We start from the raw sequence: 24,539 nt of genomic DNA, 5'->3' as shown, positions 1-24,539 counted from the left end.
GATCTAACGTTTCACTCCATTCAGACTTCCTCTGCGGCTGACAGCCAGTCTGTCTGCGGAGAAACCGGACACCCCCTCTCTGTCCCGGCGGTCCGGCCGGGCGCACTGCGTACCCGGGAACCGTGTGCGCTGCCACTCGCTCACCGGTACGCAACGACACCGGGCCCGGATTTAACTCGGGAATCGTGACTCAAGAACCCAGTGTGTTCCAGATCGAGGCCCAGAAACAACTGAACCGGCTGCATTGCTGACGTGCTGGCGATAGAAATGTGTCAAGGAAAGGCATCTGAGGAGGGAAGGAAACCCCAGAGAGTTCTACAGCTCCTAATATAATAACGGTCTACGCCGAGTTCTCTCTCAATGCTCAGTCACAATATTCTGTGTGGCTGTAGTGGATGTCATCACACTCTTTCATGCTGGAAAACATTGTAAAGCTGCAATAGATAATATCCCGAGGTGCAGCCATTTCTAGCTCCCAAAAACACCTAAAAGTCAGCCAAGGGAACGTCTGGGATGAAAAACCAAACCACGTCCCCTGAGAAGACGCCACAACGTCAGGAGTTAAACCAGAGACGGGGTGGGCGGGTCTGGTTCTCACTGTATCTCGGTATTTATTTATTTATTGATTAAATCCCCAAGGGCGATAGATCAGCAGCCCGATATGAAGCACAACGTGATGCGTGAACAGATAGCGCGCAAAACAGATTCAACAAGAGCAAACTCATAAAGCACAAAAAGCAAACTCAAGAGCGATTTAGGGTGCACAATCCTCGAGGAAGCCATGCTCTGTGTGTGTGTGTGTGTGTGTGTGTGCGTGTGCATGTGCATGTTTTGGGTTGGCAGGGTCAGGCCAGGCCCCCCCCGCCTGTCTTAGGGACCCATCAGGCCTCGCTTCTGTCAATAATCACATTTTATAAGGGAATTACCTCAGGGTGATGCGTCAGACAGGCGGCCCTGGAAACCGTGTGGATATAAACAGCTCCAATCAGCTAAATGAGGGGGGGGGCTGATAATTGCTGATTTGATTTCCTCTGCGCTCGTTCGGACACACAGGGGAACGACCAAGATAAGACTAGACTGAGGAAAGCTGAGAGGAATCTCCAAAAAATGGGCAAAACAGGTATTTTCATATAACAGAAGGGACACCTGCAACAGACGGGCAGAGAGCGTCGATCCCGAGGCACCCCACCATGTACGAGTGCGTTAAGTTAAGAACAACACAAACACACAGAAAAAGGTTCAAGCCATTCATTTCCCCGTGTGCATCTGAATCCATGGGTTTCTCTCATATTTCCCTGTCGGTTGATATCTTATGTATTGCATATCTTCCTATAGATGATCCCGTGTTTCTGGGTTGTTCAGATTGTGTGGCTATTGTTGATATTGGACACACACGTATCCCAGCTTGTGAAAGGTCATTTTCAGGAAACAGCACTTCCTCAAATTCTGTTAGACTCTTCCTGGCACATTATTCATACTCTCGGTATATCTTTGTATGGGATCACTTAGCACAGCAAATACACACAGCAGCGCCAACAAACAAACAAACAACCAACCAACACTCCCGCCGGGTGCGCGCACACACGACACGCAGAGCAACACGTTTTCCTGAAATGCGTTTTCTAAGAAAAGCGGAACGACTGTGCCCCCTCCTCCCCCCAACAAAATACACGCCATCCACAAAACCACACGCCGAAATCGAACGCTGGGTGCAGAGACAGCGTGAAAAAAAAACAAAAACACCAGAAGACCCTCACAGGAAGGTCAGAAGGAAGGGGGGGGCGTGGCGCGGCGTGGGTACAGCGGCACGGCGGGGGCACGGCATTGTGATCGGCCTCCTCTGTCCCAACACAAACATACAACGGCCGTGGGGCTCTGTGTGTTACAGCCGCCGCGGGGGTCTGCTGCCGGGACATGGGCTCTCGTGTGGCAGGGGCTGCGGGGACGTGTGCTCCTCGTATGTGGGATAAAACTCTGCCGTGTGGATTCTAAGCTTAACACATTTACAAGGAAAGAGGAGTTTAAGGTGCAGATAATAACAATAATAATACTCTTCCTCATCATCTTCGCTATGGTTGTTGTTTTGGAGCTCTGCTGGAGGGATGAGAAGAGCAGACGATGGGATTTGGGGGATGCAACAGGGATGTGAGGGGCATGTTTTACCAATGACACGCATGCAGGCCAGGGATGCGATTGGGATTCTACTGCACACACGCCAGCCTCTCTCTCTCTCTCTCTCTCTCTCGCTCCCCCTCCATCTCTCTCTGTCTGCAAACAGGAGCCGCTCCAGTCGATACCCTTCACACAGACCTCTGAGTCATCTACCGCGAGATCCAGGCAGCGGGAGAGGAGCACCCACACGCTGAACTCCAGCATGGCGCCGGGCCTGGCTCAGACACACACACACCTTAGAAACCGGCAAAACACAAACACAGACACTCAATCTGGCCGTCGGGGAGGCAACACGCAAACACACACCCACACGAACCCGGTCACTCATTAGGAAAGACGACCAAAACAGAGCCAGACTTTTTTCCACTGCGTGGCTCAGACAGCTGGCTACCAGGCTCGAGTCCAGTCAGAGTCCAGTCCTCACCCTCCTATCTCTGCTCATGTCCGGTTGCTCACAAGATTTCGGTACAGAGCGCCATGTAGGAAGTGGGACCCCAGTGCAGTGCGTCGGAAAACACCACAGTGGTGTCACCGGAGAGGACAGCCAGGGCGAGTCACGCACCAGGCCTGCCGTCACGGTTGACGTGGTGGTGTTCATGGTTATCGCCACAGCCAGACGTGTCAAGCCTTCAGTCCAAAGATCACGGCTTGCCGATGACCCTCTCTCTCTCTCTCTCTCTCTCTTTCAACAGTTCAGACTGTATCGAAGCTGCCAGGACGGCCTTCGCAGCTGCCCAGTATGTCCAGCTCCGCCAATGCCCGGGCAGGTGATTTGGTGCCCCACAGCCCACCCGCTCTGCTGGACACATAGTAAGGAGGCTCCAGTGGACGAGCCGATCAAAGCAGACACAGGTTTCCAAGCTGCGCAGAGGTGTACGGATCAAGCACAACCGACACATCGACTCACAAGGGATTTAACTCCCCATCCGCCGATGGACCGGATCTCAAGCCAAGAGCACCAGCCCGTTGGCACACAAGACCATATAAATACGATACAAAAGCCGGAAAAAAACGGACAGTGGTCAAGTGGAGAAGACGTGCCCAACACTCACGGGAAAGGCAGGGAGGAAAGAAAAGAACTCAACAAAAAAAAACACCTGAGAAAATCTTGTTTAATCCCGAATCTCACACCGCAGGGGCGGCAGACGGCACCCCTCGGCACCTGCTGTGGGTCTGGGCACGCGTGTCGATGCTGCCAAAGGGGGTCACTGTCAAATCTGGGCCCAGCGACACCGATTGAACAGGCCGCTTCCCGTCTCCGTGCGTGGGTGACACAGACTGTCTGCTGGGCCGCCCACACAGCACCGGAGCGGAAGGTGAGAGTTTCGCGGCGCATTGTGCACGCTGGGGAACGACCGGACCACTTCCTGCCTTTGTCCCGGGTTCCCGACAGGCAGAGCTGCACAGAGATTCACTTCTGGTGGCAATGTGTTGACAGCCAACCCCCCCGCCACCGGGGCCAGAGTCATGGCAAAAACAACACCTTCGCCGGCATATATTACAACACGAATAATAATCGATGCCCTGCACAGCAACACCTGGGCCGGGGGCTCCCACCTGGCACCGCGCCCCGTGGTGGGACTGCAGAAACACGAGGGCAATGGGCTTACATGTATGTCATGGGTGACATACCTTCTCTTGCCACGAGGAACAGCACAACATGCTACCTGGGACACGCTAGTGTACACAGACAGTGTGACTGCATAGCAACAGCTGAGCCTGAACACATTAACCCCACACTGCCCATTTCTCAACCACACCACAGAACAGAGCAGGCTGCCCCCCACCACCCCTCACTGCCCCTCTTTACATCATCATCACTCTCTAGGGCTCACACTACTGCTGATCTACCCCCCCACAGACTTCCCAAACGCTGACCCGCTCCTCCATGGAGAACCGCTCTGCACGTACAGAACCACAACACGCAGCTCCGACCCACAGCCCAGGTCTGAACCCAACGCGGCTGGGCATCGACGCTCGTCTCAGTCAGGGGCCCCCAGAGCCGGCGGCTCAGCAAGACCTCAGCGTTACTTTCATCCTGATTAATACCACAGAAGCAAGTCCCCCCCCCCCCCCCCACCCGTGCGCCAGGTATCTACAAACACACATCTCTCCCCACGTCCTCCTCCGTCTCCTGCCGTCTCCCCTAATCTGAGCCTCCCGTCAGCACTGAGAGACGTGAGATGGGATCCTGGTTAAGATCAAAGGTTTCTATAATGTAAGCAAGAAAAACAAAATCCCAGGGAAGCTCTCAAACCCCGGAAAGGGATTCAAACACGGCTCTGGCTCTGGGACCGGCTGTGCCAGGCCACCGATACCCCACAAGCCTCCAGCTCGTCACACGACCTGACACGGGTCCGATCGCCATGCGATGAAGTCTAACCCGCTCCTCTCGCAGCCTGAACCCCTATACACCCTGCCAGCCCCGGTGCCCCACACACAGCCGCCAACGCCAGACACATACCTGGTCCCACCAGCCGATGAGCCAGGGCTTGGAGCAGGTCTCGCAGAAAAAGTCCACCAGGGGCATCCTCCTGACCTCGGAGGCGGCCTCCCCGTCCTCCATGAAGATCTCCGAGGCCTCACCCACTACGCCGACGCCACCCACGCCACCCCCCCCTCCGCCGCACACCCCCAGGTCCAGCTCACCTCCCCCCGCGGCAGCCAGGCGGGCACGGAGAGGCGCCAGGCCGGGGGACAGGCTGGCAGAGCGGGGCACCCTGTAGCCGCCCGGCACTGGGGAGGAGGCGGTGGAGGAAGAGGAGGAGGAGGGCGAGCGGCAGTGCATGGCCAGGGGGGGGCAGCGCAGGGTGGAGGGATCCAGGCCTTCAGTGACCCCCATGGCTGTGGGCGAGGCGGCGTGGCAGGGGCTGTGCCGGACGCAGGCGGAGCAGTAGCGCAGGTGCCCCCAGCGGCATGGCGACTTCCGGTGAGTCCGGGGGGGGCCGCGGTCGGCCGCGGTGTGGTACTCCAGAACGACGGGGGGGGGTGGGGTGGGGTGGGGTGGGGGTGTTATTGGCAGGGGGTTACGCGAGACTGGGGCGCGTCGAAACCGGCCAATCAAAAAAAAATCCCCCCGAAAAGAAAAACAGCTTTTCAGTTGCTTTTTGTGTCCCTTTTAGTCTTTGCTTCCCTTTCCAGCTGCCGCTGATAAGACAGCGAGGGAGAGGAGAGGCAGAGCATGAAGGGGATGACGAAGAAGAAGAAAAAAGGAAAGTAAAACAGGTTCCCCCCCTCCAACACTCCAGGCTACATCACATCACTCTCTCTCTCTCTCTCTCTCTCTGTTTCCGAGGCTTCCCCCCCCCAGCCGGATCTCCGAGTCGAAGCGACGGCGATCGTACAACTTCCAGAAGGGGATGGGGGGAAGAGGGGATGGGGGGAGGGGGTGACGGAGGGGAGAGCGTCTGAAGGGCAAACAGGACTGCGGGACGAGATGCTAGGCCCGGCGCCCCGGACCCGCGGCACCAAGATGTCTTCTTTCACACTGCAGATACTCAGGAAATTCCCATAGTGCAACGCTGCCTTTTTCTCTGCTGCCGCTGCTGTAACTGCACAGCAAAAACAATATCTCTCTCTCTCTCCCCTCTCCCTCTCTCTCGCTCTCTCTTTCCGCGTGTCTCCCCCTCCCACCCCCCCCCCCCGAAAAAAAAAAAAAGACAACAACAAAAAAACAACCACCACCTCAAACTGGATCGAGCGGCACCGGCCCCGACAGCCCCTTCTTCTCCAGATATGAAGGATATTTTTACCTCCGTCCCATATTCAGCCAACACAGCGATGTTTTGGAAACGGCTCAACGCGAGTTCAGAACCAATCCATGCTCCTGATACGTGCAGCGAGAAAAACACAGTGACACATGTGTGTGTGTGTATATATATATCTATAATATATGATCCACATGTGTGTGTATCCACAATACACACGGGATCACAGGCTGAATGAAAAATAGAGAATCACACCGACACGGAGAGAAACGGCAGCCAAATCCAAATCTGATCCTCCAGTCCTTTTTCCTGTCCCCAAAAATCCACCTAGACTCGTCTGTCTCCTCTCCCCGTCTGCTTCCTCGCCTCCTTAAACGTCTCTTCTTCTTTTTCCAATGATTTGGTGCTCTCTCTGTCTTTTCCCCTCTCTCTCTCTCTCTCTCTCTCTCTCTCTCTCTCTCTCTCTGTCTCTTAGGGTACCAGTAGACAGCTCTGGCAAGCTAATCAGGCAGTGTGTCAGTGCGCGCGCGCGTGTGTGTGTGTGTGAGAGCGAGAGAGAGAGAGAGGGAGAGCGAGGGAGAGCGTGTGTGTGTGTGTGTCAGTGAGGGTGGTCGCGCATGTGTAGAGCAGAGAGAGACAGCTTGTGTGTCAGCGAAACAGACAGCGAGCGAGAAGGAGAGAGCGCGATGGTGTGACTCGCTGGAGTCGGGTAACCGGAGGATGCCGACACCGGCGGCCCACACACACGCACACACGCACACTCTGAGCTCCAGCCCGACCAGGAGAAGCAACAGAAAGATGTGGCACAACAGTGTCAGTCTCCTAGATCGGTTTAGAGGAGAGGCAACACAATGCAGAGCCATATTCCCCAGCACGAGGGGAAGTTCTCAACACAAGGCTGGGGCTTTGCCTTCCTCTTTGTCGTGTGAGGTTTATGTTCAGCTGTGATTGTGAACCCAGCCTTTCCCTCCAGAACCCCCCCTCCACCACCACCAACACCCCCCTCTCTCTCTCTCTCTCTCTCTCTCTCTCTCCTCGCTGCACCGACAGGGCAGGGGAGACAAGCTGGGCTAGGATGGGCGAGGATGTGATGTCAAGGGCTTGTGCATGAAAAAAAGTGAGGAGGAAGAGAATGGGGGGGGGTCTGTCTCACCGCGGATCACTGTGGGTGTGTGTGTGAGAGAGAGAGAGAGAGAGAGAGAGAGGGAGAGGGAGAGAGTGGGGGGGGGGTGAGAGGCGAACTGCGCATGCATTTTAAAGCAGGCACCTTGAGCGATGAGCCAGGTTAAAAAACAAACACGGAGAGAGACGAGACGGTTTCTCTGCATTGTGTTTTTGGGGGTGGGGGGGGTGCCCCTGTTCCACTGTTCCCCATAAGCGAAGCCCTGGACCCTGAGTCAAAGTCAGGGGTCCCAGAAAGCACACAGAGCAGAAGAGATCTTTGCTCAAGGTGTGCATACATAGACACGCATGTAGACTCGTATGTAGGCTGGAGAGCAGTGTGTCGTGGTTGTTATTGTAGCGCACTGCCAGCAATGAAGCACACAACGCAGTGGACCGTGCCCTGGGGTTAACCCCCTCTCTGCTGCTGCTGACCAGCTGTACCCGGGTGCCAGAAGATGGGAGATCAAGTCGTGCCCATGGCAGTCTGAAACAGAGCCGGGTCAGAGGTTTGGAAAAGTGTTTTTTGTCCTGTTTTTGTGTTGCTCGTCCACACAGCATTGCGTAGCTCGCGCACCTTTGGGAGGCAGGGCTTTGACACAGTGCTGTACTTCCACACTGTTCCCACAGCGATCACACCCTCGCCACCCAACCCGTGCCTGTCCTTATAACCGGAGCACGCCCTAGCTCTCCACGCTGCAAATCCATACGTTACACAGAGCGTATACTTTATCTCCCTGCTACTGTGAAAAGACACAGCAGTCTGGGCAGGAGTCAGTCATTCATCCTGTTTACATCTTTATCATTTTTCTTTATTTTAAAGCTGAGCATCTTTCAGGAAGGCACACGTTCAGCCCGGCCACTTTTAAACACGTCGGTAAACGCTGCTTATCGTACACCGAAAACACAAGCAATTAGACCATTTTAAATGATCCGGAGCTACAGAATAACCCAGGGTGACCCTAAATCAATACAGAGCCCGTAACGGCTACAGGACAATATGACAATCTGACAGTGTGACCGTCACTGCACCCTGGCCGGCTTCACCAAGCCATGCCAAAATATATAACCAGTTGGGACGATACCACATCGATCTGCCAGTGCTGAACAACAACAAGGATCAGAGAGAGAGAGAGGGAGAGAGAGAGAGACTCGGCAGTAGCACGGGGAAGGAGGCGTCTGTGATACTGAACCAGTTTTGCCGTCTCTGCTCTCTACCTCCTCCCTCTCAGACAGATCAAAGCCTCCCAGCAAAGGAGCCTGTCTCTTTAAGAAGCCCTGCTCTGAGAGGCACGCTGAACAGAGCCGCCACGCCATTCGCCGAGCCTCTCGCTGGCAGGCCTTATGGCCAGAGAGCCCGGCCAATCAGGCGACGGGGAGGGAGGAGTTTCCTGTTGTTGTATAGCAACCAAGGTTACAGCATCAGCACCGGCAGCCTCCTCTCCCCCCCGCCACGCAGCGCTCAGACACAGTTCCACACCGCACCGCCGCACCGTGCCCTGTTTACACCACACATGGCGAGGGGGACAGGAAGGGGCCCATGCAGACAGTCATTGTGAAATCACAAGCGTGTGACCACAGGGGTCTCCAGCCCCCGGTCCCAGGGAGCTACCTGCCCTGGTCTGCCCTCCTTCTCTGTTTATCACCCCAGTCCAGGCTTTTAGGGATGAGACTCTGCCAGATAGGACAGATACATTTGGCCCTTATTTGACACTCCATTCTCTTCTGATCTATTGCAGGACTGGTGCTTAATCTCCTTTAATTTACCCTTGATTAGTTAATTGATCCTGCTGCTTGCAGATCACTCCAATACGTTAGAGATCAGTTGCCGTCTACTGGAGCGCATGTTTCCCAGAGACACCTAGACATGACTCCTCTCCCTTCCTCTCTCTCTGACACGCACAGGCACACGCACACAGCTGCCCTACTGTGCTAAGACAACATCTACACTTTTTCCGCCAGTACAGCAGCGGCGGGCCGTATTTAAGTGCAGACTAACGGGGACAAGACTAGCCGTGTGTGTGTGTCTGTGTGTGTGCGTGTGTGCGTGTGTTTGACCACCACTTGAATGGCACAGTTGGCCAGTGAATTGTGCAGCAAAACAAAACAAAACAGAGCCCCCCCTGACACTTGGCTCGCGCTGGAGGGTGTAGAAGCTGGAGACAGGAAACAGGAAGTGACCGGGCCTAACCAAACACAGACTCCCTGTCCCCCGTGCGCGGTGACGTCCGAGAGCCCACACGCCCACACGACACACACACACACCATCACAAGCGTGTGACATGGGCCCGACACGCTAACACGGAACACACGCCCGCACACAAACAGCTCTGTCATTCCGCGGGGGGTCGTGGCAGACCGCTAGGGGACAAGTGGAGAGAGAGAAGACCACACCTTTCCTTCTGACAGCCGTGTCACGCGCCTGGCTTGCCTGGACATGCCGACAACACGCAACCGGGTTTCTCCTGTCCGGTCCAGGGCAGGTGAGAGGATAGGGGAAAAGGGGAGAGTCTGTGAGCATCCCCGCTGTGCGCATTACAGAGAGACTGCTTTTCCAGCACAACACACGCATGCAAAAACTTTCAACAAACCCCAGACGAGTGCGCCACCCCCCCATCTCCTCCCCAGCCCTATCAGGCGGCCCGTCTCACGTGTCGTCTCTCCATTACTGCAGCGTGCTTTCCATTCCTTTCCATGTGCGCGGGGGGGCATGTGGAACTCTTTAATGGTAATTGCAACCCCCCCCGCCCCATTAAAGCACAATTGCTCCAATTACAAGTCAGCGATAGAGAAAGCTTTTCAACTGCAGCCAGGCCTCCGACTCGATGCCTTTGATTGTCCAGAGGAGCTGGTTCCCATTCGATCCGGTCCTGCCCGTGTAATCAGGGATTTTTTCCACCCTCACCCGGCCCCCCAATCCCCCCGGCTTAAGCGAAACCTGCAGCGAAGCTTCCGAGTGTGTGTGTGTGAAGGGCTAGTTTGAAAGATCAACAGACCGAAATAAAGGGAAGCTCTATTCCACCTGAAAAAATCTACAGAAAGACTGTTCTTTAATGTAAATAAGACCAGAAGTCAACCTGGGAAGTGTTGCATGCTGGGAATGCAACCCTTTTGTATGCTTTTGTATCCTATAGCGGCCTCTGAGGAGGTCACTCAAGGCTGAGACACAGGAAGTGACCGGGGGACGTATGAGAGTGAGGCACACGTCTGTCACGGCCACGTTTCCCAAGATGAGCACACAGAGAGCAGCCCATCGCACACGCAGACACTCTCTGGCACCACGAGAGCCAACCCCCGAGCTTTCGACCAGCAGCACTCTGCGGTTGTTCTCGGACACACAAAGGACATCCAGGGCCGTGCGGCTCACCGGACAAGTACAATGCGGTTCTGCTACAGAGGAAGCCAAGCCAGGCCAGACGCCAGAAAACAAAGACAAGTAACGACAACGACCGGAACACAACCCCATCCAGATCCACACGCTGGGCTGGAGCGACGATTGACTGGGTTTGGTGGTGTCATGCCACTCTCAGATGTCCCACAAAACCCCAGCTTGCAACAACTGTCTCTCTCAGCTGGGCAAACAGAGGTGTCTCTACCCCCCGAAGCACAGACCTGCCCCAGCTGAGGAGCACAGCAACCCAAGGCCAGACTGGAGAGGAGCATGAGTTTCTCGCCCGACAGATTTAAAAAAGAAAACACCCAAAAAACACCAAAGCAAAGAGAACGCCAATAAACTTCACAACCGTGCCACCGCAGAGAGACACAACCCCCAGATCCACGTGTCTGGCATCACAAAACCCACAGCAGAGTCATTACCGCGCCCCCGTCTGCACAAACACACAGAGCCTCGTCCTTACCTTGTTGGACGCCATCTCGCTGACCGAGCGGTACGTCTGGATCGTCTCCAGCTGGTCCAGACACCAGTCCAGCTCCTCCAGCGTTTCTTTGGCCAGCTGTTGGTACGTCTCCTCTGCAAGGACAGAGAGGGCACAGTGGGCATCCTCGGCGGTATGGGCAGACCAGCGACAGGGGCCCCCCGCGCCAGGCATCCCTAGGCAGGGCAGCGAGGTGCCGGACCCCTGCGCGATGGTGGAAGAGCCGCCTAGCCGCCCCCCGAAACACACAGCTGCCCCCCGGCACAGTCCTGAGCATCGCCCTGCGTTTCACCCTGCGATGCCCTCCACTTCCCCCTCTCACGAGCTGCCTCTCTGTCTCCCTCTCCCCGTCTCTCCCTCTCTCTCTGTCTCTCTCTGTCTCTATCTCTAGCTTTCTCTTTCTTTCTCTCTGACTCCCTCTGTCTCCCTCCGTCGCTCTCTCTGTCTCTCCCTGTCCTTCTCTCCGTCTCTCTCCCTGCGAGGCTCAATCCCTCTCCGGGCCGCGGCTCGGTCTGCTTTTTATACTACAGAAGGGCAGTACAGTAGGGGCAGGAAACGGATCCCTTCCCTCTCTTCCTCAGACGACCAGCGGGGGACGGGAGAGAGAAAACACAGAGCCACGAGCCAGCGCTTTTCCCTTTTTTATTCTCTTCCTCTACGGAGGCGTCCTGGATGAGCTGTGAAAGCACACCGAGACGGGGGGGCTGTTGCTCATGGTGTTTATTGTAATATCAATATTTACACTGGAGGCGTGGGCTTGGCCGGCTGCTTATTTATTACTTTATTTATTCGTCAGTTCATTCGTTTTTAAGTGTCTCAGGCTGCGTCAGGAATGGTCTGGCTGACGGTCGCGGTCATTTGGGACTTGGGGGATGTTTTGAGGACTGTTTTGGTGCTGGAAAGCTAGTTCATGGTATGTAGTTGATATTTTCCCGTTTCTTTCGAGTTTTGGTTTTGTAGGTTGTGGTTTAACGCAGGGGCAGGGAAACCCCGTCTCCGGAGAGCCGCAAAACCGGCAAAGGTGATCAATCACTAAATCCCTGGATGGAGAATAGATCTTCCGACCCAATTGTCCTGCTATAACACACTTGTCCAGCTATAACACACGTGTCCTGCCATAACACAAATGTCCTGCTTTAACACACATGTCCTGCCATAACGCACTTGTCCAGCTTTAACACACTTGTCCTGCTATAACACACATGTCCTGTTTTAACACAAATGTCCTGCTTTAACACACTTGTCCTGCTATAACACACATGTCCTGTTTTAACACAAATGTCCTGCTTTAACACACTTGTCCAGCTTTAACACACTTGTCCAGCTATAACACACACGTCCTGCCCCGTGTTTCTGTGCAGTGTGGACGGGCTCTCAGCAGGATCGGGACACTGTTACGAAAACGCAATCGCACAGCAATCTGAGGTCCGAGAGGACGCACAATACACAACCCTCTCAGTGGACCGACAACACGGCCGAGAGAAAGTTTGTGTTGGCATTTCCGTTTCACCGGACTGGTCCGAACGGGAGCAGCTCATCTGTGACTTTGCGAAGATGGACAGTTGAGTTTCTTCTTTCTTTTCGGGGTTGTTATTGTCGTATTGGCCAGTGCACCGGTCCCTGAGGTAACAATGGGAACCTGATCACAGGAAGGTGGGCGTCCACTCGTGAGTTGACGTTTGTCCCCCGGGGGTAAATCGGGTGAAGGGACAATCTGTCCCGCCTCTCCTCTGTGCAGCCTTTCCTTAAAAAACACTTTGTACGCAGCTCCTCCTCGCTGGATCACACAGGAAGTGGGACTCACTCAACACAGCCCGTGTTTTTATTTTCTTTTTCCTCCTTCTGTGTTTTCTTTCCCCACGTGCCATAGTGAAGTTTCCGCTCGTGTGCCGCGCCAGCCAGGCCGGGGCGTGGGGGGGTGTTGGACCTGCTTTTTAATTTACTGCAAGGTAAATACGTGGGCAGGACCGGTGCTGACGTTTGTTTTGGTGTTTTTTTTGCTTTCAGAGGAAGTGCCTGCACTCTCAATAATACCTGCACTTCCTGGGGCTGGAAAACAGGAAACGAGGCCGAAAGGAGGGATTGAGAACGAGGCTCCGAGAACGAGACAGTGAACCCCCCCCCCCGGGAGGAAGCGGCTTGAACAGGCCTGTGGGGGGCTCTATTACTGGGGACCGCGCTGGGGTCGAGTCACTGTGCTTACCTCTCCACTGCCCCCCCACCAACACACACGCACACGCACACGTACACAATCACATACAGACAATCACAATCACACACAATCACACACACACACTCACTCACACAATCACACATAGGGTCATGTCAGCCACACTGACAAAAAGAAAAGACGACAAACACACAGATCCCTCTGTTCACACCGAACTCCTACAACTCAGAGCGGCTGTCTTCAGTCTTTACCTGACAGTGTGGCCTTGGGGACGGTGGGTTGACTGCTGACTGGCGACCTCCTGTGGACAGACGGAGAAGTGCGTCAGAGAGAGAGAGAGAGAGAGAGGGGGGGGGGGGGCGGCTCAGAACTGGAGCCCTGCCTCCCCCTGCTGGACTGAACCACACATGGCAGCCCCGATCTCCGATGGAGGAAATACCAGCAGAACCATCTCTCTGCCCCCGACGTGGGACCGAGGCCTCCATAGGGCCGAGCGGAACATCCCGTCCTGCTCGGGGTCCGGGCCGGGTTCCCCTGGACTTGCTGACCCCCAGACTAACCCCGGTCACTGTTTTGGCGGGACAGGACCACAGCAGAGAGGCCGGTACATTGCGCTCTGGGGCCAGAGGGCACTACTCACTTGTTGGTGGGCGTCGTGACATTGGCGAGGATGGAGAAGTTACTTCTTACTGAGCGGAGGCTTGCCAACACCTGGAGAGAGAGGGGGGAGAGAATGAGAGAGAGGAAGAGATTTAGTCTGTGTGTTTTTATTTATGTGGTCTCAAAGAAAGACCAATGCAATCAAGCCAAGACTGTCGAGCAGGTATCGCTTATTTCTGCCTGATGGGGGGAGTTGAAATTGTAAAGGGAACAGGACATGGACAGGCTGGTGTTGAACACGATCCCTGAGCCGGAAACGCTGCGGGGGCGGTGATTGTGGAGAAAAAGCAGGAGACTCACCTGAGCAAAAGGAGTCACTATGAGATCCTCAGCATGCCTGGGGGAGAGACAGAGAGAAACAGATGATCAGTTGAGGGATGACAAGAGATTTTGTTCCAGTAAGAAGTTGTTGATTGAACGTCTGTGCGTGATGACAACTGGCAGGTCCGTGGTTGAGGGATGCCCGTGCGTTCCCGGCAGGCGTGGCATGACCGGCTGTAAGGACAGGATTTAAAGCTGACGTTTACTGGTAAGCAGGAGCAACAGCGCAACACGCCACACGTGCCAGACCTCCCCCCATCGCTTCTCACGTTCTCAATTCTGTGGCTTTCGTATCTGCCCCGGTCTTCCCACGATACCTCTGTAATCTGTAATCTGTGCCCAGCGTGTGCTGCAGGCCCTGTGTCGAGAGCTGTGTTAGGGTATGCTCCGGATGGTGCCGGGTGTTGTGGCGCAACTGTTTGATCTCTCTCGCACGCCGGGGTGTTGGGACACCGACTGTGCTTGTGATTATTAATGCCGTCCGGTGACGTCCACAGCTTTCTAAACACACACAGTTCCCACACGATTCGGTCAGTCCGGCGTCACCTGCGGGGGGAGCGGTTGTGTGTCGGGTTCACAGGGCCGACTGGCTGAATGTTTGGTTTGCGCTGTGAAAAAAAGCAACTTCCCTCCTGGCCTGAGCAGCGGGTCACACAGTTACGCAACCCCGACCACAGCGTGTCACGTGCTTTGTGTTTTATTAATGGCCTGTGGCGCACACACGAGTGGAAAGCGAGTGCGCAGCCGTGTGGAGGGCAGCGCTGAGGCCGGGGCGCCGTCACACACTGCAGCGACTCTGGGAGACAGGAAGTGGGCGTGGCTCTGCGGGTGCGGGGGGGTGGTTTCTGCTGCGCGTCTGGGAGTTCACAGGTTGGTCGAAGCTACAGATTAGGCCTCAGGGTTGAAGACGGGCCTGGAACAAAACTGAACCAAATTGCAGTGTGTAGTGTGTGCTGTGTGGTGTGCTGTGCGTCAGTGCGCAGTGTGGAGTATACAGCGATCAGTGTGCAGTATACAGTGTGCAGTATACAGCGGTCAGTGTGCAGTATACAGCGGTCAGTGTGCAGTATACAGTGTGCAGTATACAGCGGTCAGTGTGCAGTATACAGCGGTCAGTGTGCAGTATACAGTGCCGGTCGGATACTCACGCCTCGCTGGTGATGGACGAGTTGCGGGACATGGTCTTGGGGGACATGTCGTAGTCCGAGTCGGAGCGGTACAAGAACGACTCGCGCCGCTGGCTCTGCGGGAAGGAGGGGTGCAGCACCAGACCTGGGCTCGCCTGCGAGTCCAGCGGGCTCCGGCCGGGAGACGGGCCATTCTCCACATCGAAACTGCGGAGAGAGGGAGAGAGAGAGAGACGAGTCAGTGCTGCTGAGAGAGAGAGAGAGAGAGAGAGAAAGACGGACAGACAGAGAGTTGGAGCGAGGGAGCGAGGGAGAGAGAGGGAGGGGGAGAGAGAGAGAGGGAGAGGCAGCATTTTGAACAATCACTAGACTCATGCTGCTTGTTTTCCAGCTGAGAGGCGGCCATCTTGAAGTCATTATAAACCAGATACACTGACGTCATGAGGTCAGGCGGGCGGGGAGCGCAGGTCAGAGGGGTCAGGGCCTGGGGGGCCGGGGGGCTTGGTATGCGTGTGTGTGGCGGGGGCAGGGCTGGTGAAGGGGAGACTGTCTGAGCCTCATATGGGACGTCCTGTTTGAAAATGTGAGTGTGTGTGTTGGCTGTGTGCTGCATTTGTCCTTCGGAGACTTCACAAGCACCCTGGAGACCCCCGGTCCCCAAGACCCCCCGCCCCCGCACAGTCAGATCCTGTAGCATCTGAAGATTCACCACTTTCTCTCCACAGGAACACGGCCTTGACAATCATTCTGAGATCATCCTGCCGACCCACCTGGTTCTGTGGCCGGTAAACGCCCAAGTGAGCTTTGTCCCTAATTTCCAAAAACGAAAATCTGAGAGGCAGTGTAGCTACTGTACGAGCTGACCTCTGACCTCATGCCCCCCACCCCAGCGTCCCCACTTCCTGTATCCTCTAAACAAGACACACGGCTCCTCCGCTCAGACTCTCCTCCCCCTCCTCCGTGGTTTATTTTTCTCTTTCTTCTACTCAGTCATCTGGTGAGAGACGAAGCGGCCGAGGGGATCTCGAGGGGGAGGCTGTATTTTCGGTTCCTGTCACCGCTGTGCTAACGAGACAGAAAAAGAAAAGAACCTCCGTCCCCCCCAAACACAGAAAAGTCCTAGAACAATAAAACATCACAATATGTGATCGTGTTTGTGCCAGAAATCTTTCTTGTGATCATTCTTCGGAAACGTCAACGTCTCTGAGCTTCCTACCTCAGACTTCCAAGCCATAAACAAAACAAGACACACACACACACACACGTAAGAGCTCTTGCTTAGGGTTTTATTTTCCCTGAGACGAGGGGTCCTGGGAGTTGGACTGTCCACCGTTCCAACTGTCCCTTCACTACCACAAAATACAACCAGAAACAGCCACAGACAGGACCGTCAGACCCGCGGCTCGCGTGACAGCAATCGATCGCGGTGTCTTGCGAGCGCAGTGACGGGGAGAGATGCCCCCCGGGGAGTCTGGCTCACCTCTGCTGCCTCCCGTCTCTAGGGGGGGCCCTGTTACCCGGGGTGTCTGTCTGAGATGCAGAGGATGACGCAGGGGTCCCCCGGGGGAGACCGCGCAGCTCTGGGAGCTCGCTGTGACGGTTCAGGACACGGGGGCCAGACGGTGAGACTCGTAGTTGTGGTATGAAACGCATACACACACACACACAATGGCACACATGGCGAACTCGGGTAAATGCAACACTTTGAACATGTTTTTGTTGTGGATTTACCACAGTTCTGCAAGTCTTCATGGTGCTCCACTATCTTTACCACACTGGGCCGCAGCGATACCACAGAATACCACAATTGATATTTCTAAGGCATTTCTCACTGAGGTAGATTTATTAATGGTCTAGTGGGAAAACACTGGAAAGCACACACACACACACACACGCACACGCACACGCTCAAGCACACGCTCACGCTCACTCTTTCTCTCTCTCTCTCACTCTCACACACACACACACACACACTGAAAGCCTGGTAGAAGTGCACCCTGGGGTTTGTGTGTGACGCTCAAAGCAGCGGCAGTGCCCGGGTGACAGTTAAGTAAATAAACACCAGGCCTGGCTCGGCTGTCGGCGCTCGGCTCAGCGCAATCAGATTAACGGCAGGACTGGAGAGCACCGGTAACCGGAGCCCGGGGTTCAGCCACCGCGGGGCCGATGGGTAATTTCTTTCCTGAGAAGTGGATATCTGATCCCCAGCCCTTCCTGTGTGCATGTATGTGTGTGTGTGTGTGACTGTGTGTGAGTATCTGAGTGTACCTGTATCCAGAGCGGGTTTCACACAGTTTAAATCTACTTTTCCCAGGGTGCACCAGGGCAAAGCCACATATAGACACAACAGTCCCTGTGCCTTTCAGAAGATCTGCCCCTGTTGTTTTGCCTGTTGCCCTACACACACACACACAACAGTGGAGTGAAACCGACGTGGCCCGAGGGCAGTTTCAATGGCAGGGTGGGGTATTGGGGCGGATTGGCAGGGCAGAACCTGCACTCTGCCACCGGCGGGTCAGCACTGAAACTATTTATCTCGGGCTATTGTTCCCCATTGTCTGTGCCGGGGAATCTTAATTTCTCCGCTGCAGTTGCACCTCGCAGCAGGGCAGGCTGACAAACGGCTCCCCGCCCGGCACGCTGCCCTGCGTCGGTTCTGTGTCACACGGCATAACACCACCTTGACAACTAGCACCGGCCGCCATCCTGCGACATGTCATGTGACCCGTGCTGCCAGAACTCCCAGGAAATAGAAGTGGCTGCAGGGAAAAGGTTGCCCACAGCCAGGGACCAGGCCTAGATATGGCAAGAGCTTCAACCGCAGAAGAGATTAACCATCACTCGATTTATCAGCTGGGGTTTATGTGGTGCTATAAAAACAACCACCCTGGTGCTGGCGCGTTGACAGATTGACAGTGATTAGTCAGGAAAATCGAAGTTGACTAGTAAAATTTCGAGGCGATTTAGATGTGAGAGAAAGCAGAGCGCGCATGCAGGATGCCTCTCCCATCTCGGCCAGGTGAATCACTTTTCTGTTTTTCTCATTTCCGCCCACAGAGAGTGCCGATTGCAGCCGCCGTGCTCTGCATCAGTCACCGCAGTCAGAGCCATCCCAGCATGCATCACACCTCAAGTGGCACCACTTTCTCTGAACTGAGCACGACCAAAAACGAAGAGATCCCAAGGCAGGGGATGAGATCGGGTCTTATCTAGCCAGCGTGGAATCTCCTGTCATCAACGCCCCCCCCCACGATCTCAATCACAGTTCCGAGGTATTTCAACTGACAGTGCTAATTGGAAAACAACTGATAAAATCAAAAATGGCTCCCATTTGTAAGACTGTCTGTGACCTCTCGACACATTCCTCTCTCCGACCCAGAGAGACCCTGAGAGAATCTGCTTTTTCCAAAGATTAGATCTATTTTCTACCAACTAAATATATACTACTTGTCACAGACTGTAGATCCTTAAAAGGTACACATTCAGCGAGAGGCCTGTGTGATACAATCTGCATACAACCACACTGTAATAGGACACTGTGAAAGGGTTCAGAGCAGAGAGGCGCAGTGTAGGGGTTCGGGGTTTATACGCACTGTTGTTTTGAGTCATTCTGCACAGTGTGGACACCGGAGGCAGAATGCACACATATGCACATTCGATCCGTACACACTAGACCTCCGCTCAACGCGGCCAGGAAGCACCAAACTTTTGCAAGGGGTTTGCGTCTGTCGGTGGCTGACGCACCTGGCTCGGCTCAGGTCTAAAAACCTGCAGGTGTCGATGGTGGAGGGTTGCGGTGGTGTTGGTGGCGGGAGGGGGGGGGGGTGCTGCTGAAAGAATAGACTGGTTTCCCCTGAGAGCCGGATAGACGCCGACATCACTTCCTGCCCATCTCTCTCCTGTGTGACCTTCCTGCAGAGACTCGAACCGCAGCTTCCTGGTTGCGCGGCGCAGTGGAGAGGTTCTCACCCCGACCGGCGCTGTCTCCCCGGGGCCCCGCTGAGCCGGAGTCCCTGTCTCTACTCGTCCGCTCACCGCACACACACACACAGACAAACAAACACAGACCCACGCACGCACACAACCTGCAGATCTGCAGCCAAACACTCTCAGCCCTTTCACCTGGATTTCCTGTGCCTGTCGGGCGAATAATAACATGAAGACAAACACCCAGGCATTTGAACACCCTCCAAACAGCTCGCGGCACCTACAGAAATAATTCCCATCTACACTGGCGTTTCCAATCTTAAAATGCATGCCGCAGCAGGCAGAGCCAAACAGGAACGAACAAATCCCCCAAAAAACAAACCCAATTAGAGTTCCCCAGGTGGCATCATCTGTGTTTTTATCAGGGAAGGATGGTCCCTGTAAAGGCGTCTCCCTTGAAATGATCGGTTCTCACAGACGCGGGCGAACACAACTTCCAGAACTACATAAATACACTCCCACGTCAATCCCCCTTTTCTCACGGCTCCTCGGGACAGAGCCAGGACTGGGGATCTAACCGAGAGCATCTGCGATTATATGAACATGGAGAAACCCAATAAACAAGAAGAGTGCTGGAGAAAAGTGCTTACTGGGTAGAGAATAAACGTAATAAACTTCAGATCTGTCCTGCCGATGCACTTTAACATCCAAGGAGCGGTACGCTTATGGGGGGAGGTGCTGAAGAAAGATCAATACTGCCACGGAAACAGACGCAGCTGGGAGATCGGAGATTGGAAATTGGAGAGTGCTATTCGGCCTGAGCCCCGAGGCTGGGTTTATTTCCGACCGGCTACTCCTCTTTCCTCTGATTCCCTGTGTTAAACACTGACGCACAGTCGAAAGGGAAAACACACCAAAAACACAACCACCAAATAACAGTCCCTTCCCCACCCTCCCATTAGCAGCCCCCTGCCCAGATCGCACCGTGTGGGAATGCCACTGTAGCGCCAGAGAGCCACGTGGCACAGAAACAGGAACTACTCGCTGTGTGGCGCTGGGTCTGAGCAGTGGGTGGAGTTCTTTTATTTTCCTTCCATTTCAGTGCACTGTGTGGCAAGACTCTTATTCAGGAGGATGAGTCTGACAACCAGAACACACACACATTCGTAAACTGGGCCCATATTCGTAACACGTAAAGCGTTGCAGATTTTTGGTAAAACGGAGTCCCAGCAGGTGTGTTCGTCCAGTCAAGTTTGTGTGTGTGAGTGAGAGAGTGTGTGTGTGTGTGTGTGTGAGTGAGAGAGTGTGTGTGTGTGTGTGTGAGTGAGAGAGTGTGCATGTGCCTGCGTGTGTGTGTGTGTGTGTGAGTGAGAGAGAGTGAGTGTGTGTGTGTGAGAGAGAGTGCGTGTGTGTGTGTGTGTGTGTGTGTGAGTGAGAGTGCGTGTGTGTGTGTGTGTGTGAGTGAGAGAGAGTGAGTGTGTGTGTGTGAGAGAGAGTGCGTGTGTGTGTGTGTGTGTGTGTGTGAGTGAGAGTGCGTGTGTGTGTGTGTGTGTGTGAGTGAGAGAGAGTGTGTGTTCGTGTGTGTGTGTGTGTGTGTGAGTGCGTGTGTGTGTGTGTGTGTGTGTGTGTGTGTGTGTGAGTGAGAGAGAGTGCGTGTGTGTGTATGTGTGTGTGAGTGAGAGAGAGTGCATGTGCACGCATGTGTGTGTGTGTGTGAGTGAGAAAGAGTGTGTGTGTGCGTGTCTCTGTGTGTGTGAGAGAGAGTGTGTGTGCGTATGTGTGTGTGTATGAGAGAGAGTGTGCTACTGGGCATGTGTGTACGTGTGTGCGTGTCTCTGTGTGTATAAGAGAGAGAGTGTGTGCATGCATGTGTGCGTGTATGGGTGAGCGCTACTGTGCATGTGTGTGCAGGTGACTCTGAGCGTGCCATGTGCGTGTGTGAGGGAGGCGGAGTATCCGGGCGCCTGTGTCCCTGACGTGACTGCAGACATCACAGCCTGGCAGGAGAGCAGACCCCCGGGGGCCCGTCTGAGCCGTAATGATCTCGGCCCCCAGGGCTCACCAACGTCACTCAGGCCCTGAGAGACCCCCGGCCCCAGTCACGGCACACCTGGGGTCCTCATTAACGCCCAAGCATGCAGAGCCATCTCCGAAGCGCACAAATGCTCTGGAGCCTAATTTGCTCGGCTGCTTGGCTGGGGCTCAACCGACGGGGATCCCGGCAGACGCGGCACAACGAACAAGTGGAGCTTAAGAGAGAGAAACTGTGAACCTGGACTTGGTTTTAGTGTCATACGAATAAGAAAAAACTAACAAAACAATATTTAATTGCATGATTCAATCTGCTTCAATGTTTCTGTCGTAATCAGGGTGTTAAAGTGCGCACGACCATGAAAAACGCACACCAAACCCACCCTCACACTGGCCCAGTTTGATCTCTCCCGGTGCTGAGAGAGTTAACGGTGTGGAGATCTAGAGTGACCTCAGTCTGGCAGCGGGGGGACCGGGGGGAGAGGGTGTAGCCTGTCGTCAGTGCTGACCTCACTCTGGGGGGGGCGCATTCCTGCAGGCTTCATCAGCGCAGAGTTGTGCATTAGTACGGTCATAATCTGGCATCACCTGCTCATGTGTGCCGAGAAGCACCTAACCGGGGAGGGAGGAGAGAAGGGGCCGGTCTTGTAAAACACCCCGGGTGCAGGAACACACAAAGAGGGGAAAAAATGAAGGTGAAGTGTCTCAATGTGGATCACTCTCACTTCACCGTCTGTACAAATAACCGCCTGAGTTTGAACAGGGAGGCAGTTGCATCATAAACCTAACCCCCCCCCTGTAGCTGATCTCTCTGCACTGCGCCGAGAGGAAGCCGGCCGGCGGAAATTTCGAAAGGTGCAGAGAGGTGAGCTCGAGCGATCGGCGGTGGCCACAGGAAACTGACTCACTGACAATGTGCAGCGTGTGTCTTGACAGAGGACGAACACGAGACGGAGGATACTGGCGCGTCGAGGACGGGTCGTCAACAGAGAGACGGGTGTTTGCCGGTGCGAAGTGGAAACACAATCCAAGACCGCGTCCCTTTTAGACTCTTTAATTGGCTGGGAACACACCAATCGGCTCCTTCGAAACCGCTCTTCCGATGGGGGGAGAACGTGCTTTTGTGCAGTGTCTGACAATGAAAAGACTAACTTCTCACAGTACCTCCTATGTCCAGAGTTCCTCAGGGTCCTGAAAAGACAGACGGCCACCCTCCCACCAGTCCCGAGCATTTCCCTGCTGTGTCCTGACCGGCACGTCCCTCAGAAACCATCCGAGTTAAAGGAAAAGAACGAGCGCCCCATCTCCCCCGGGTTCCTGTCTGGCTTCCACCTACACTGGACACTGGGAAGACCGTGACGCACTGTGATCACTGTCTCTCAGGCATGTTCACTACAGACATGGTAGAGTGTAGTAAGCCACAGTAACACCACGGTTAAAGTGCCAGAACCCTACTGAGCGGGATGAACATGTTGAGGGTCTGGGGAGAGGTCTGAGGGACATGTGAGGGACATGTGAGGAGCAGATGGCTTTCCTAGGCCGTCCTGTAGTGGCCAGGCAAGGCCAAGTTCCCAAACCTTTCGTTTCTCAGGAAGTGGGTTTATTTTTAGGCCTCTGACGCCCCGCCAGCTGCGCTCCTCTCAGTGCAAAAGTGACATTTGTTTAGCCATGTGAGTTTGGTTCTGCCGATACGAAAGCCCAGAGCCGGTGTTTGTCGGAGACCATGGTTACCTGCAGGCTCCGCTGCAGAGGTGTGGCGCTGCGCCGGCGCTCATGAAGGAATCGAGGAAATGAAATACGCCTGGAGGCCGAGTGACATCATGTTTTTCTGCCTTCGGCTTCCCTGTTTACAAACATGCCGTTGCACTGGGGTTTCGGCAAGCGCTCGGCTCTCGGATCACACCTGCCCTTTGGGAGTTAACCTGGCACACCTGTGCTATTGTCAACTGTTTTTAACATGGTCCACTGTAATAAACAGCCCTCAGCAATACTGATTCTGGTGTTTCGGTATATTCCCACGGTCCAGTGTGGTAAAGCACGGTGAGACTATGATAAAAGCACAACAGTCCTCTGGTAAATGCCCTAGTCTAAAAAAGTTAACTGCCTCTCTGCACTGCTCTCTGATTCAGACCAGCATCCACGTGCACCAGGAACTGCCCCCCAGCCAGCCGTGGTGCCCCGCCGGCACGCCTCGGCCGCTCAGAGCCTCTGCCCCTGCACCGCGCCCGGCCCCTCGTCAATGGTGCCTTTGTGTCGGTGCTTCTCAGTACTTTCCCGCAGCCCTGTGTGCTCGCCAGGATGCGCCGTCCTGTCAGTGCCATGCGGTTTACACTTGTTTACTCACTTCCTCCTCCTCGTGAAATGAAAACAAGCCACGGAGTCTGACTGAGAGGGATTTTTATTTCAATACACATTTCTGAGCGCTTCCTATCGAGAGCCGGGGGAACGCACCAAAACACAAACACACATCGCAGGTGAGAAGAGTTGGCTGCAGACTACAATAAACCACCCAACGGCCTTGGCAATGGACTAATCTGGGCAGGACAAATCGAGTTTCCGTTATAGCCTAAAGCAGGACCTTCGTTCCCATTCGTCAGAGGGACGGTGAACTCCCAACACAGAGACCGGGAGGCAGAACTCCGATACCCCATGGTTGGTGGATTTCAGAGTCCAGGACTGTTTGGCTCGGCAGAAAACCAGGGAGAGACTCCTGGTTACAGGATCAACGGTACAGAAGACCAAGAGTAACATCAGAGCAAGGCCTAGCTCTCACCGCAGACTGCCAAAACCCAGATCTGCACTCTCTCTTCTCAGAACTGGGAAAGGCCAAGTTCTTCCCAACGTGGGCAAGGGAAACGCTCCATGAGAAGTCCTCTGTTAGCTTTCACCCATGCATGGTCACAGCCTGCATCCGTTCCAGGCTCCGAGGCGGCCAGAGAGAGGTTGACTTCCAGCCCAGTGTGTGTGTGTGTGTGTGTATGAGAGAGAGGGGGTTGTGTGCTGAACTGGGCGAGGAGACAGACAGTTCATTAGTCCGTTCGCTATGTTTCATATTTTACCAATTTTCGCATGTCAGGAACCAGCAGACCGGACTTTTACGAGCATGCTGCAGTCATCAGAGCAGATTTGCATATGGCAGATATCCGTGGATTGTGAAACATGCTCATTAACCGATTTATTTTTCCGCTTGAATCATCGCACGCGTCAAAGAAAAACACAAGCAGCCCCCAGAGAGCGAGTACAGCCCGTCTCACGACCCACCAGGAGTGAACAACAACACAGTGTGTGTGTGAAGGCCTGCATACCTGTGCTGTCTGCTAATACCCCGATCTATATTTACACCGCTGATGTGTTCGTGCTCGGCTCATTATTTGCGTGACTCACACCT

General features: G+C 54.6%; 1 protein-coding gene across 2 annotated transcripts in view; it reads right to left on the bottom strand.

Annotated features, from left to right (window-relative positions):
• pde4a (phosphodiesterase 4A, cAMP-specific) overlaps positions 1 to 24,539 on the bottom strand; it is a 51,057-nt gene that overhangs the window by 22,493 nt on the left and 4,025 nt on the right. For both annotated transcript variants that reach the window (XM_066707875.1, XM_066707877.1), the window contains exons 2-6: positions 15,215 to 15,400; positions 14,046 to 14,082; positions 13,726 to 13,796; positions 13,337 to 13,386; positions 10,898 to 11,010 (exon numbers count right to left, since the gene is read on the bottom strand). In XM_066707875.1, the coding sequence (XP_066563972.1) occupies positions 10,898 to 11,010; positions 13,337 to 13,386; positions 13,726 to 13,796; positions 14,046 to 14,082; positions 15,215 to 15,400 (457 nt within the window). The remainder of the gene's footprint in view (positions 1 to 10,897; positions 11,011 to 13,336; positions 13,387 to 13,725; positions 13,797 to 14,045; positions 14,083 to 15,214; positions 15,401 to 24,539) is intronic.

Source organism: Amia ocellicauda, chromosome 7, assembly GCF_036373705.1.
Source record: "Amia ocellicauda isolate fAmiCal2 chromosome 7, fAmiCal2.hap1, whole genome shotgun sequence".
NCBI classification, from domain to species: domain Eukaryota; kingdom Metazoa; phylum Chordata; class Actinopteri; order Amiiformes; family Amiidae; genus Amia; species Amia ocellicauda.
The sequence above is the reverse complement of the archived record's forward strand: the minus strand, read 5'-3'. Positions and strand labels throughout refer to the sequence as shown.